Source organism: Gopherus flavomarginatus, chromosome 22, assembly GCF_025201925.1.
Source record: "Gopherus flavomarginatus isolate rGopFla2 chromosome 22, rGopFla2.mat.asm, whole genome shotgun sequence".
Classification (NCBI taxonomy): Eukaryota; Metazoa; Chordata; order Testudines; family Testudinidae; genus Gopherus; species Gopherus flavomarginatus.
Window position 1 is genome coordinate 11,991,039 of NC_066638.1, and position 11,274 is coordinate 12,002,312.

The 11,274-nt window shown below is 57.0% G+C and overlaps 1 protein-coding gene across 1 annotated transcript in view; it reads right to left on the reverse strand.

The window, feature by feature from the left end:
• The window catches only part of CATSPER4 (cation channel sperm associated 4), a 34,351-nt gene extending 23,554 nt beyond the window's left edge, over positions 1-10,797 (reverse strand). Inside the window, exons 1-2 of the mRNA XM_050932699.1 lie at positions 10,704-10,797; positions 7,365-7,519 (exon numbers count right to left, since the gene is read on the reverse strand). Of these exons, the coding sequence (XP_050788656.1) occupies positions 7,365-7,519; positions 10,704-10,797 (249 nt within the window). The remainder of the gene's footprint in view (positions 1-7,364; positions 7,520-10,703) is intronic.
• Positions 10,798-11,274: the final 477 nt, after the last annotated feature.

Here is an 11,274-nt window from a genome sequence, read left to right on the forward strand (position 1 = left end):
TGCTGGGGATAGCACCTGACGGTGCCTGTTGGGATCAGGGCCTGTGGTGCTGGGAAGTTGTACAGACACGTGGCAGAAAGACGGTCCCTGCTCCAAAGATCTTATGCTGTAGGTGGATAAATCAAGCCAGTGAGGGGAGTGCAGGAGAGCCCTTAGCACAGCCTTAACCCCACTGCGGAGCCCTGCAAATATTCCCCACCTACGTCAGCAGGGACCCATGCACAGGGCAAGTGTCCCATGGGCAGCAGAGATGCAAACTGTGGAATCAGCAGCTTTTTACCCTTGATCCGTATCAGAGCTGGGCCCAAACAGAGACTCCTCCTCCGAGCTCCTGGTACTTCGGATCTCAAAGCACTTTATGCACAGTAAGGAGCAGAGCTTGGCAGGCCCCCACCCCCGCCCCTACCCCCACCCCCGTGGCAGACAGGGAAGTACCATCATCCCTGCTTGAGAGGGGGAAACTGAGGTGCACAGAGGGGCAGGGATGTACGGAGGCTGAGCAGCAATTTAGTGAGAGCTTGTAGGTAAATCTGGATAGGTAGGGGGCAGGGCTGGAGTTTGGTCCTTACTTGACAGAGTCAGAGAGGTTTTGCAGTGGGGCAGGGTGGGTGGGCAAGTTACTTTGCGTTTCTGTACCTCATTTTCACCATTCTCACACCCCCCCAAGGCACTTATGCGGACGACAAACCGGACTTTCAAAGATGCTGAGCCCCCACATCTCCAGCTGATGTTCATGGGGTGCCCACCTGGCAACACCACCCAAATCACCTGCTGGGTGCAGTGAAATCTTCAGGTGGAAGGTGCTGGTGCAAAGGATTTGTGATCCTACCGAACGAATAAAACAGGCAGGTGGGCTGCCCTGGATGCCGTCTAGGGGGCCAGCTCTGGCTAAGTGTCCGTACCAAGTGGATGGAAACCATCACCCCCCTCGCCTCAGCCCCGCTCAGAGCTGGTGGATGTGCACAGAATGGCGAGTCAGCAGTCTCCTGGGATCCGCTCGAGGCCCCCGACTGACCATAGCCCAACTCCAGCTTGGCGTTTCCTGCATTGCTGAGACTGGATCAAGGGGGCGAGACGGGACCAGCTCACTAGCCCGTAACCCCAGGCAGAGCGAGGACGCTCCCTGCCCCCAGGAATAATTCACAAGGGGCTCAAACTCGCTCTCATCTAGAGTTACAGAGGAAACATCCAGGAGAGCAGTGAGTGTGCACATTGTCGTCAGCTCTGGCCCAGCACCGCACACCGGGGCCTGGCTGCGCACGGATCGCAGGCCGCACCTGATGGAAACAGCCAGGGCCACACACGCCGTGCACTACAGCGCGTTGGAGACCAGAGAGGAAATCTGTAGCCTGCATGGCACATGGAGGCAGGTGTAGCAAAGGGACTTGACAGCTGGTGAGTCAGCGATGCTCCTCATTAAGGTGGAGTCTAGCAACTGTGGTGGGAGGCCACGGTGACAGGGTCAGAAGGGTGAATTACAGGAACCAACAGAGGGGCAGGGCCAGGGCCAGGAAAAGACCACCCTTTTCCTCCATACCGGGCTGTAATGAAAGGCAGTGTGGTCTAGTGGGTGGGGCACAGGCCTACGAGTTGAGAGTTGGTTTCATTCCCCCTTTTGCCATTTGCCTTTGGCAAGTCGCTCTCCCCACCCCTACTTGCCTCAGTTTCCCCATCTGCAAAAATCAGAATACTGTCATGGTACTCCCCTCCCTATGCAAATTGCTTTAACCAAGGACACTGATCAGAGGTAATTATTACATCTCAGCCCTTGTGCCTGTTTTGACCAGAGTGCAAAAGCCGCCGCAAGGTGACAAAAGTATCTTTCCGAGCCTTAAAATGTCTGGGGTTTGGATCAAATAATAATGGAATAGAGGGGTGAGTGGATGCAGTACATCCCTGCCAACACTATATGGCCCCCGGAAGTGGGAAGGGAGGAGAAAGGCATTATGGCAGCATTTGAGTTTGCCTGACTAAAGAATCCAGTTTAATTATCCTGAGTGGCTGGCACGTCTGCCCAGTAACAACCTTTGATCTAGGGAGGGACATCCGTGTGCAAGCGTCGTGTGTGTGTATCTGTAACCAGAAAGAATCAGGAGGGCAGAAGTCACTAAACACAACAGAGCGTGAGCCCACGTTATATAGTAAGCCCTCTGGGGTGGAGCCTGGGGGCGCTGTTCCTACGTGGCTGCACAATGGGGACCTGATCCAGAGTGATACTTTTGGGAGCTCCTGCGAGCCGCTCTCCAGTAACCCCGGGCTCTCTCTCTGAGCTGCATTTTCGGCATGGAGGGGAGAAGGAAAGGGACCTCTGATCACCCGGCGTTTGCGCTGAAAACAACTGGGGCCTGTCTGCACTAGCAGCCCGACCACTTTGAACACCAGGTGAAACAGGTGTGCTGCCCACTGCTCAACAATGGGTCATTTCTCTAGTTCCATTCTTAATAGGTGTCTCCAGGCCACTTCTGTGCCTCAGTTTCCCCATGTGTTAAAGGGGGATAACGCCCCCTATCGCAACACGGTCGTTGTGATACTCATTAGTACTTGAAAAGTGCTTTGAGATCCCCCATGAAATGAGCCCACGAAAGCTTATGCTCAAATAAATGTGTTAGTCTCTAAGGTGCCACAAGGGCTCCTGTTCTTTTTGCGGATACGGACTAACACGGCTGCTACTCTGACACCTAGAATTATTACTGAGCTTGGAAATACAGGCTTGCTGAGACGGAGTGGCTTAGAATTGAGGAGAGCCATCTAGCCTTGGGCCCAGGTGTTTAATCAGAGGGATTGCGTGGAGATAAACAACAGAGCGATTGTGCACTTTATAAACACCCCTAGCCACTCCCTGCGTATCCTGTGGGGGTGGGAAAGGCTGTCTGCGACACTTCTTTCCTTTGGATAAAATGGGGCATAATGACAATGATTAGCTCCCGGACTGGTACCGCCCCCCCCCCCCCAGCCGTGATCTCGTCAGATCTCATACGCTTAAGCAATATTGGTGGGCTGAGTCAGGCTCAGCCGTGAAATAAAACCCAACCGAGTGGCAGACAATGGCTGAGAAGAGGTTACTGGTCACAGAGGATACAGTGAGACAGCAAACCAAGGGCCTGACCGCAGAGGGTCTTTCCAAAACCACAAGGCTCCTTTTGCAAGAGTTGTGGTGATCTGCCCAGAATGGGGCCAAATTCCAGTTTGGTTAAGGACAACTTTCCCTCCTGCTGTTTTGTCATTTGGTTACAGCATACCTGTTCACTTCCTGTCCTGAACTGTTCTGTTGCGCTGTTAAACAGCTACCATGCTCCACTCCAGAGTTGGCTGCATTTCAGCCATAGGTGAAACGGCCTCTCCGCCATATAGAAAAAGATCCCCTATACAAATGCAAGATTGTTAGGGTGACGAAACTGAGACTATTCTGCAAAAGCGACAGTTACCAATACGGCATTTGCTCAGCAACAGCAGGTCCGTGATATCACCCCACTGGTGGGGTAGATTGAACTCCAATCCGCGGCAGGAACGTCACCCCTTTTTGGCTCCTAGGCAATCCCAACCAGGGGTGCTGGATCCCTATGGCTCAGTACTTTGGTCAGAAGAGCAAAGCTTTGGAACGGAGCCTGCTGCATCCTGTGCAAAAGCACTCTTAAGTGTCCCAGGGCAGACCCCCGCTCTCTTCTTCCTCTGTGTCATCAGGACTCCAGAAAGTTTCCCAGAACAAACGGAAAATCTTTCCAGCCATGTGCAGCTTTGATTTGCGTCTGCTGCCTCCTCCTCGGGCTAGGCGATGGGAAAACAAGTCGTTTGGCTCCCCAGTCCCTCATGGCTCCTCTCTGCCACACACGTGCCTTGGAAGAGGGGGGCTTAGCACAACACCAGGGGACCTGGTGTTTAAAAAAATCCTGGACCCTGGTACGGCAGAAATGCTGAGCCACTACCCTACTCCCTTATGCTGGGCCCGCCTGGACAACAATAGCGCTAGTCCGGATTTACACCAGCGTGGGAGCAGAATCAGACCCTGGATTTTATCTGGCCTGGCACTTCGCCTCCCACTGCATTTTCCAAGGGGCTGGGCAAAACCCACTCACCAGCAGGGCCGGGGGCGGGGAGGCAAATGGGGCAATTTGCCCCGGGCCCTGAGCCATGCAGGGCCCCCCACAAGAATATAATATTCTATAGTTCTGCAACTTTTTTTATGGAAGGGGCCCCTGAAATTGTGTTGCCCCAGGCCCCCTGAATCCGCTGGGCGGCCCTGCTCACCAGGCCCATCTGGGCTGGGCTTTTACTCTGAAGCCAGGCTTGGCTCTAGCCGCCCCCCCACCTGTTTTTAACTCCCCTTTGTGTTGCAAGGGAAGGGGGGGGGAGTAATTGCAAAGTTGCTTTAAATTAGCCAACTCCTGACACAGAGAACAACCCTGACCTGGCGGCTGCTGCTGCAGCGGCGGCTGCTCCTGCTGCTGGTGGTGGGTCTTGGCAGGGCCTGGAAACTGATGCAATCAGCTGTGATTAAGAGAGAGGAGCGGCTGGGGATGACAGGGCTCCCCCACCTGTGTTTGCCATTGTGTTCCCGTGAGCGGTTTGCAGGTGTTTGCTGGCGCCGGGCTGTCTGAGCTCCCCGGCCCCGCTCCTTCCCCTGCACCCCGCCCCCTGGCTCGCCTCCAATTCCAAGTCCATCCCGCGCCTCCCTCTCCCATTCACACGTCTGCAGACAAGCCCAGGGCCCGAGAGCACAGGCGGCCTCGGTAACACTTTCCAGCCCTGCTCCAAGCCCCATCAATTACGCGTGAAATGCAATCCGGGGCGAATTCCTGGGTTTTAAGGGGAGGGGGACAAAGGGATTTTTTTTTTTTTTAGGGGGGATCATCTCTGTGTTGCTCTGTTCCAGGGAACTTTCAAACATTCACTAGCTGAAGAGTTTTTCTTTGATCCCGTCAGGCCCCACACCCAGTGCCCCGAAAGGGACAAGGTTGGGGGGGTGCCCTCTTTCTGGGGGGTCTGACGTCTCCCCTGTGTGTGGGTCGGGAGACGGGGCATGCAGAAAGTCCACCTGGCCTTTAAATAGAGTGTGCGATTCCCATACGGGAGGCTTAATCCGCTGCCCCAAAAGGTGGGCACCCCTAAACATTTTGAACTCCGGATTCTGATTTTCTGGCTTGGACCCACAAGTGTCTCTTAGGGTTTATTCCTCAACTGGAATGTGATCTTTCAAAAATCACCCCTGGTCCCTCTTAGCTGGGCTGTCCTTCCCATGTGAGTCTCAATTCCAGGTTGGTTAATAACATCCCCAAGGTATTTTCAATTGAATATCCCCCATCCAGTGAATATTCCTCTTCAGTGTCCTGTCCTAAATTGTAGTGTAGCACTGTTAAGTAGCTGCCATGTGCCACCCCAGAGGTGACTGCACTTAATCCCAATGCAATTTGCTCTATGGGGGCAGGACACGCTTTAGGGATTCCTCAGGGGTGTGCACAAGGGGGCACAAGCAGGGACACGGGTTCCTCCAGCATTTGGTGGGGGCACAGGACTCCAACTCCAGAGCCTCGGCGGGGAGAGTGAGCTCCTCCAGCTCCAGGACCGTGGGGTGAGAGCGAGCTTGTCCGGCCGTGGGGCTGTGGCAGGGACACAGAATGTGCTCCTCCAAAAGCTGTAGGTGCTAGAACTCGGGATGCTGCTGCACCCCCAGACTCCAAGTGGTTTCTATTACATAAGGGTTTATCGTTTGGTTAATTGGCTCTTAGCACCCTCACTATACAAACTGTTCCAAAAGCCGTCCAATTTTTATTCTTGGGCATCCTGAATATTTTAGATCCTGGCTGCTCTGCATGGCATAAATAAGGACTCGCCTTCCCTAACCCCCCAGCTTTGTGTGCCATCCTGTGCGCTGTTGGTGGCCTAATGTTCTCCACCCCAGAGGTGGCTGCATTTCAGTGGTGCATGTACATTGTTTACAAAGCCCATTGGGATCCGTCAGGGTGCTACAGACACTGGAAGGGCTGGAAACAGGCAGAAGCCAAGAAACTCACATTTAAAATAATAACCCTACTTCGCACTTCTGCAGCCTGCTCGAGCATTGGGCCTTTCAGATGAGGCCCTCAAAGTGCTTTACAGACCATAAGTCTCACAATGCGCCTGTGAGGTACAGGACTCTTTTTTTATAGCTGGGGAAACCGAGGCACAGACAAGGGGAATGGAGGGCAATGACTTGCCTAAGGTCACACCGTAAGCCAGGCCTAGTCTACAAATCACCTGTCCCTGAGCCATGGAGCTACAGCGACCTAACCCCTCGCATAGACACAACTTCTGTCGTCCAAGCTACTGTCACTCAGGGAACCGGTGTTCCTGCACCGACGGAAAAACCAAGAACAGAACCTCCGAGGGCACCAGAGGAGGGCTGGGTTCCCTCTGGGTGCAGGGGTGGGAGGTGATAAATGCTTTTTGTGCTCAGTGTATCTAGTGCAGAGATGGGCAAACTATGGCCCGCGGGCCACATCCAGCCTGCGGGACCCTCCTGCCCGGGCCCTGAGCTCCTGGTCCGGGAAGCTCGCCCCCGGCCCCTCCCCTGCGGTCCCTCCTCCCCTGCAGCCTCAGCTCACTGTGCCGCCGGCGCAATGCTCTGGGCAGCGAGGCTGCGAGCTCCTGGGGCAACGCCCGGGGCCTGACCCAGTGTCTGTGCTGCACGGTGGCGTGGCTGGCTCCAACCAGGTGGCTGCCTGTCCTGGTGCTCTGGACGGTGCGGCTGTAGCACCGCCAGCCACCGGTGCTCCAGGCAGCAGGTAAGGGGGCAGGGAGGAGGCTGGGTGGGGTGTTGCATAGAGGGCAGGGGAGTTTGGGGGGGCAGGGGTGTGGATAGGGGTCGGGGTGGTCAGACGGTGGGGAACAGGGGTGTTGAATGGGGCCAGGGGTCCTTGGGGGCAGTCAGGAAGGAGGGGGGGTTGGATGGGGTGGCGGGGGGCAGTCAGGGGCAGAGGTATCAGGGGCAGTCAGGGGATTGGTGGGGTGGATGGGAGTCCGGATTCAGGGGTGGGGGACCATCAGGGAACAGGGCAGGTTGGATGGGGCAGGAGTCCTGGCGGGGGGGCATCAGGGGGCCAGAAGCAGGGGGCGTCAGATAGGGGGCAGCCCAGACCTGGCTGTTTGGAGAGGCACAGCCTCCCCTAACCAGCCCTCCATACAATTTTTGAAACCCGATGTGGCCTTCAGGCCAAAAAGTTTGCCCGCCCTGATCAAGTGTCTAACTACTCCGGCCTGGACAGCCTACACTTAACAATAAGTCGACCTGCAGGGGGGGAGGGGTGAAAAATCCACACCCCTGAGCACCATAGCTATTCTGACCTAACCCCAATGTAGACGTGGTGCCTGGTGCATTAGGAACGCCTCACCTGCACCGACAAGTGGAGCGATAATCCCTCGCCGTTCCCCCTGGGTGTGGCATCCTTCCTGTTCCAAACAGCCAACAAGTTCCGCCCCCGACGCAGCTGCAGTTCACTGGCGGATGACCGGATTCCTTCACAGGCATCAGCAACGTTTTTCAACACTTGGGGGCCAAACAGTAGGAACCTAAACCCACATTTTGGCCACCTAAGCAGTAGCCTGACCTTCAGCACCGTTGAGCACCCCCGAGTGCCATGGAAGTCACTCAGGAGCAGCAGGCGCTCAGGTCCTTAAACTCAGGCCCCTCGTTTGGGTGCCCGCAATGTCCCTAGCTAGCCACGTGCTTTGGGAATCACCCGGGGAGCACACACCACCGGCACCGTGGAACGATCTCTAGTGCCCTTTCCCAAACAGCCTCGTGAGGCCAGTTATGAGGCTCTGCCAGCCTGGGAGGAGAGGTTATTTACCTGGGAATGTTTGCCAACAGCTAACAATGGAGTTCACGTGGCCACGGGGCTCCCTGGTCTGGAGTGAGCGGGGAGGAGTCCATCACTACCACCCCCACAGGGCACTTCTCGGGGCTGAATACCTAGCCCATAGCCCCACTGCCACTGGCTCAGTAGAAATCTGTGAGTGCCAAGCCAGTGGCAGTGGGGCTATGGGCTAGGTATTCAGCCCCGAGAAGTGCCCTGTGGGGGTGGTAGTGATGGACTGCTCCCTGCTCACTCCAGACCAGGGAGCCCCATGGCCACGTGAGCTCCCACAGGCCTGGCACCATGTGCTGTGTGGGAGGCTGTGGTGGATGTCCCTCCCTTCCTGTGTCCCACGGAGCACAGGGGGAGCTGGCTCCAGCCCCACCCATCCTGCTACCTGCAGCAGAACCACACAGGCCATGTCTACATCTAAAATTTTGCAGCGCTGGTTGTTACAGCTGTATTAGTACAGCTGTATAGGGCCAGCGCTGCAGAGTGGCCACACTTACAGCAACCAGCGCTGCAAGTGGTGTTAGATGTGGCCACACTGCAGCGCTGTTGGGCGGCTTCAAGGGAGGTTCGGGGAACGCGAGAGCAAACCGCGGCGAAGCTGGTCTCCTTTCCCGGTTTGCTCTCTCGTTCCCCGAACCCCGAGCAAGCAGGTCTCCTTCCCTGCGGTTTGCAGGGTGGTTCGGGGAACGCGAGAGCAAACCGCGGCGAAGCTGGTCTCCTTTCCCGGTTTGCTCTCGCGTTCCGGAACCACCCTGCAAACCGCAGGGAAGAAGACCTGCTTGTTCGGGGAACGCGAGAGCAAACCGCGGCGAAGCTGGTCTCCTTTCCCGGTTTGCTCTCGCGTTCCCGAACCACCCTGCAAACTGCAGGGAAGGAGACCTGCTTGCTCGGGGTTCGGGGAACGCGAGAGCAAACCGAGAAAGGAGACCAGCTTCGCCGCGGTTTGCTCTCGCGTTCCCGGAACCACCCAGCAAACCGCGGGGAAGGAGACCTGCTTGCTCGGGGGTTCGGGGAACGCGAGAGCAAACCGGGGAAGGAGACCAGCTTGATTACCAGAGGCTTCCTCAGGTATGCTGGGATGCCTGCTTATTCCACGGAGGTCAAGAAAAGCGCTGGTAAGTGTCTATATTTGATTACCAGCGCTGGATCACCAGCGCTGGATCCTCTACACCCGAGACAAAACGGGAGTACGGCCAGCGCTGCAAACAGGGAGTTGCAGCGCTGGTGGTGCCCTGCAGATGTGTACACCTCCTAAGTTGCAGCGCTGTAACTCCCTCACCAGCGCTGCAACTTTGTGATGTAGACAAGCCCACAGTCTGCTACCTACATCCAGGGGCAGCTCCAGGCCCCAGCATGCCAAGCGCGTGCTTCAGGTGGCAAGCCGGAGGGGGCGTTCTGCCAGAGCCATGAGGGTGGCAGGCAGGCTGCCTCCGGCAATTTGCCTGCAGAGGGTCCACTGGTCCTGCGGCTTCGGAGGACCTACCGCAGGCATGGGACCAGCGGACCCTCCGCAGGCAAACCGCTGGAGGCAGCCTGCCTGCCGTGCTTGGGGCGGCAAAATCCCTAGAGCCGCCCCTGCCTACATCCAGGGCCTGCTGCTGCCTTCACGCCTCAGTGTCGCCATCAGGGCCCTGCCTAGCTGTCAACACGGCCCTGCGTGCCAACTCGCAGTACCTTGTGCTCCACCGTGGGAGAGCACGGTGTGGTCCTGCCTGGTTGCTGTCTGCCAGTCCTCGCTTAATGATTTCCAGCTGCCTTCCGATATCGTGTTAAACACCCACCCCGCTCCCCATTAGCCCTAAGAGCTCCAACCTCTCCTCCTCTCCCAAGCTCCCTCTGGTATATTTCTGCCAGCCTGATTCATGCCTCAGGCATTCAGCAGCTGTCCCTACTGGTGCCTGCTCTCCGCTAACCTGGCCTGGAGGGCTCAGCCCCTAATGCCAGGTTCCTGGTCTGGAAGCACTGGCCACCCCACCTTTCGGTCCCGGGGGAGAGGTGTGATGTGGCCAAGGAGGCGCAATTGCAGCAGAGGAAACGTAAGGATAAACGGTGGAAGTTCTGCTTCTTTTGTTCTTTGTGCTCACGCCTCTGGGATCTGCTTCTTCTCAGCCTCTGTCCCTGGCTGGAATCTCCTCTCCTCTCTGTTCGGGAGGCAGCTGGGTCACGTCCTGCCTCGCCCCGGCTGAGATAATGCCAGAGGCGGCTGACCGGGGGGTGGGCTGCAGGCAAGCAGGGAACATCCAGCACTCCGGCCTGCTGCGGCTCTGTCGGGTGTTACACCACCCCTGCCTTGAATTGTGCTGGGAGGTGGCATAACCCCAGCACCTGGAGGCTTGGCAGGATGGAGGAGAAGCAGCTCGATCAGCTAAGAGCTAGGGCTGAACTGTGGCAATCCTGGGGCAGGGCGAGGAATGAGATAAAGTGGACCTGGGTGGATCCTGCGTGAGATGGGGACTCAAGAGACCTGGGGTCAGTGTCTGGCTCCGGCTCCTTGTCTGACATTGGTCAAGATACTTCATCCACCCTGTGCCTAAGGTCCCCAGTCTGGGGTAGCAGCATGCCCCTCCCTCCGAGGAGTGCACTGAGGATCAAACCCTGTGATGAGGGCTAGCTAAAGTCTGCTCTTGCACCGTGGATGTCAGGGCAGTTACATCAGCGAAAGGAGCAGCAGGCCTGGACAATATCATGGTGAGGTCTCTCTTGTTGGCTTCCCTTCCCCTCTGCTCAGCAGGGCTAGAGAGAATCACACTGACCTGCCATTTCTGTCTGACCCTCTAGGGTAATTCACGCCTTGTGCCCCTCGTCCTGGATGCACCTGGAATTTGCCTTTCCATCCAGGTGGCCAGTGTGCAGCGAGGTCACCCTGGGCACCAGCTTCCAGGAAAGCCGAGCAGCCGGGCCCCTGTACCTCCAGGAGCACTGTGCCGCTGGGCCCCCGCACCTCCAGGAGTGCCATGTCACCGGGCCCCCACACCTCCAGGAAAGCTGAGCCGCCAGGCCCCTGCACCTCCAGGAAAGCCGAGCCACCGGGCCCCTGCTCCTCCAGGAGTGCCGAGCCGCCGGGCCCCTGGGGTTTTTTTGTTTGGAGTTTTTTTGCATCACTGATTGCTGTTTTTTTGTTGGCCTTTGCTCGGCCACTGAGAGGCGGCACCGAAAATGTTTTCTGCCCAGGTTGGCAAACTGGCTAGACCCACACCTGGCAGCTGGTTGGAAGGGAGCGTTCCCGCCGGTTGCCATCAATCACCCGCTTAACCCACTGCCATTCCACACGCCGTTTACACGGAGGTGCGGGATCGGTTATTGTCCTGAAAAGATGGAGGAAATATGAGCCACAAACACATCACTCCAGCTCCTTCTTCTTGGGCCTGTTCATTGCCCCCGCACTGGGCCAGCCTCCTCTTTGGTGGGATGAGAGGATTTCAGAGACCCCCCG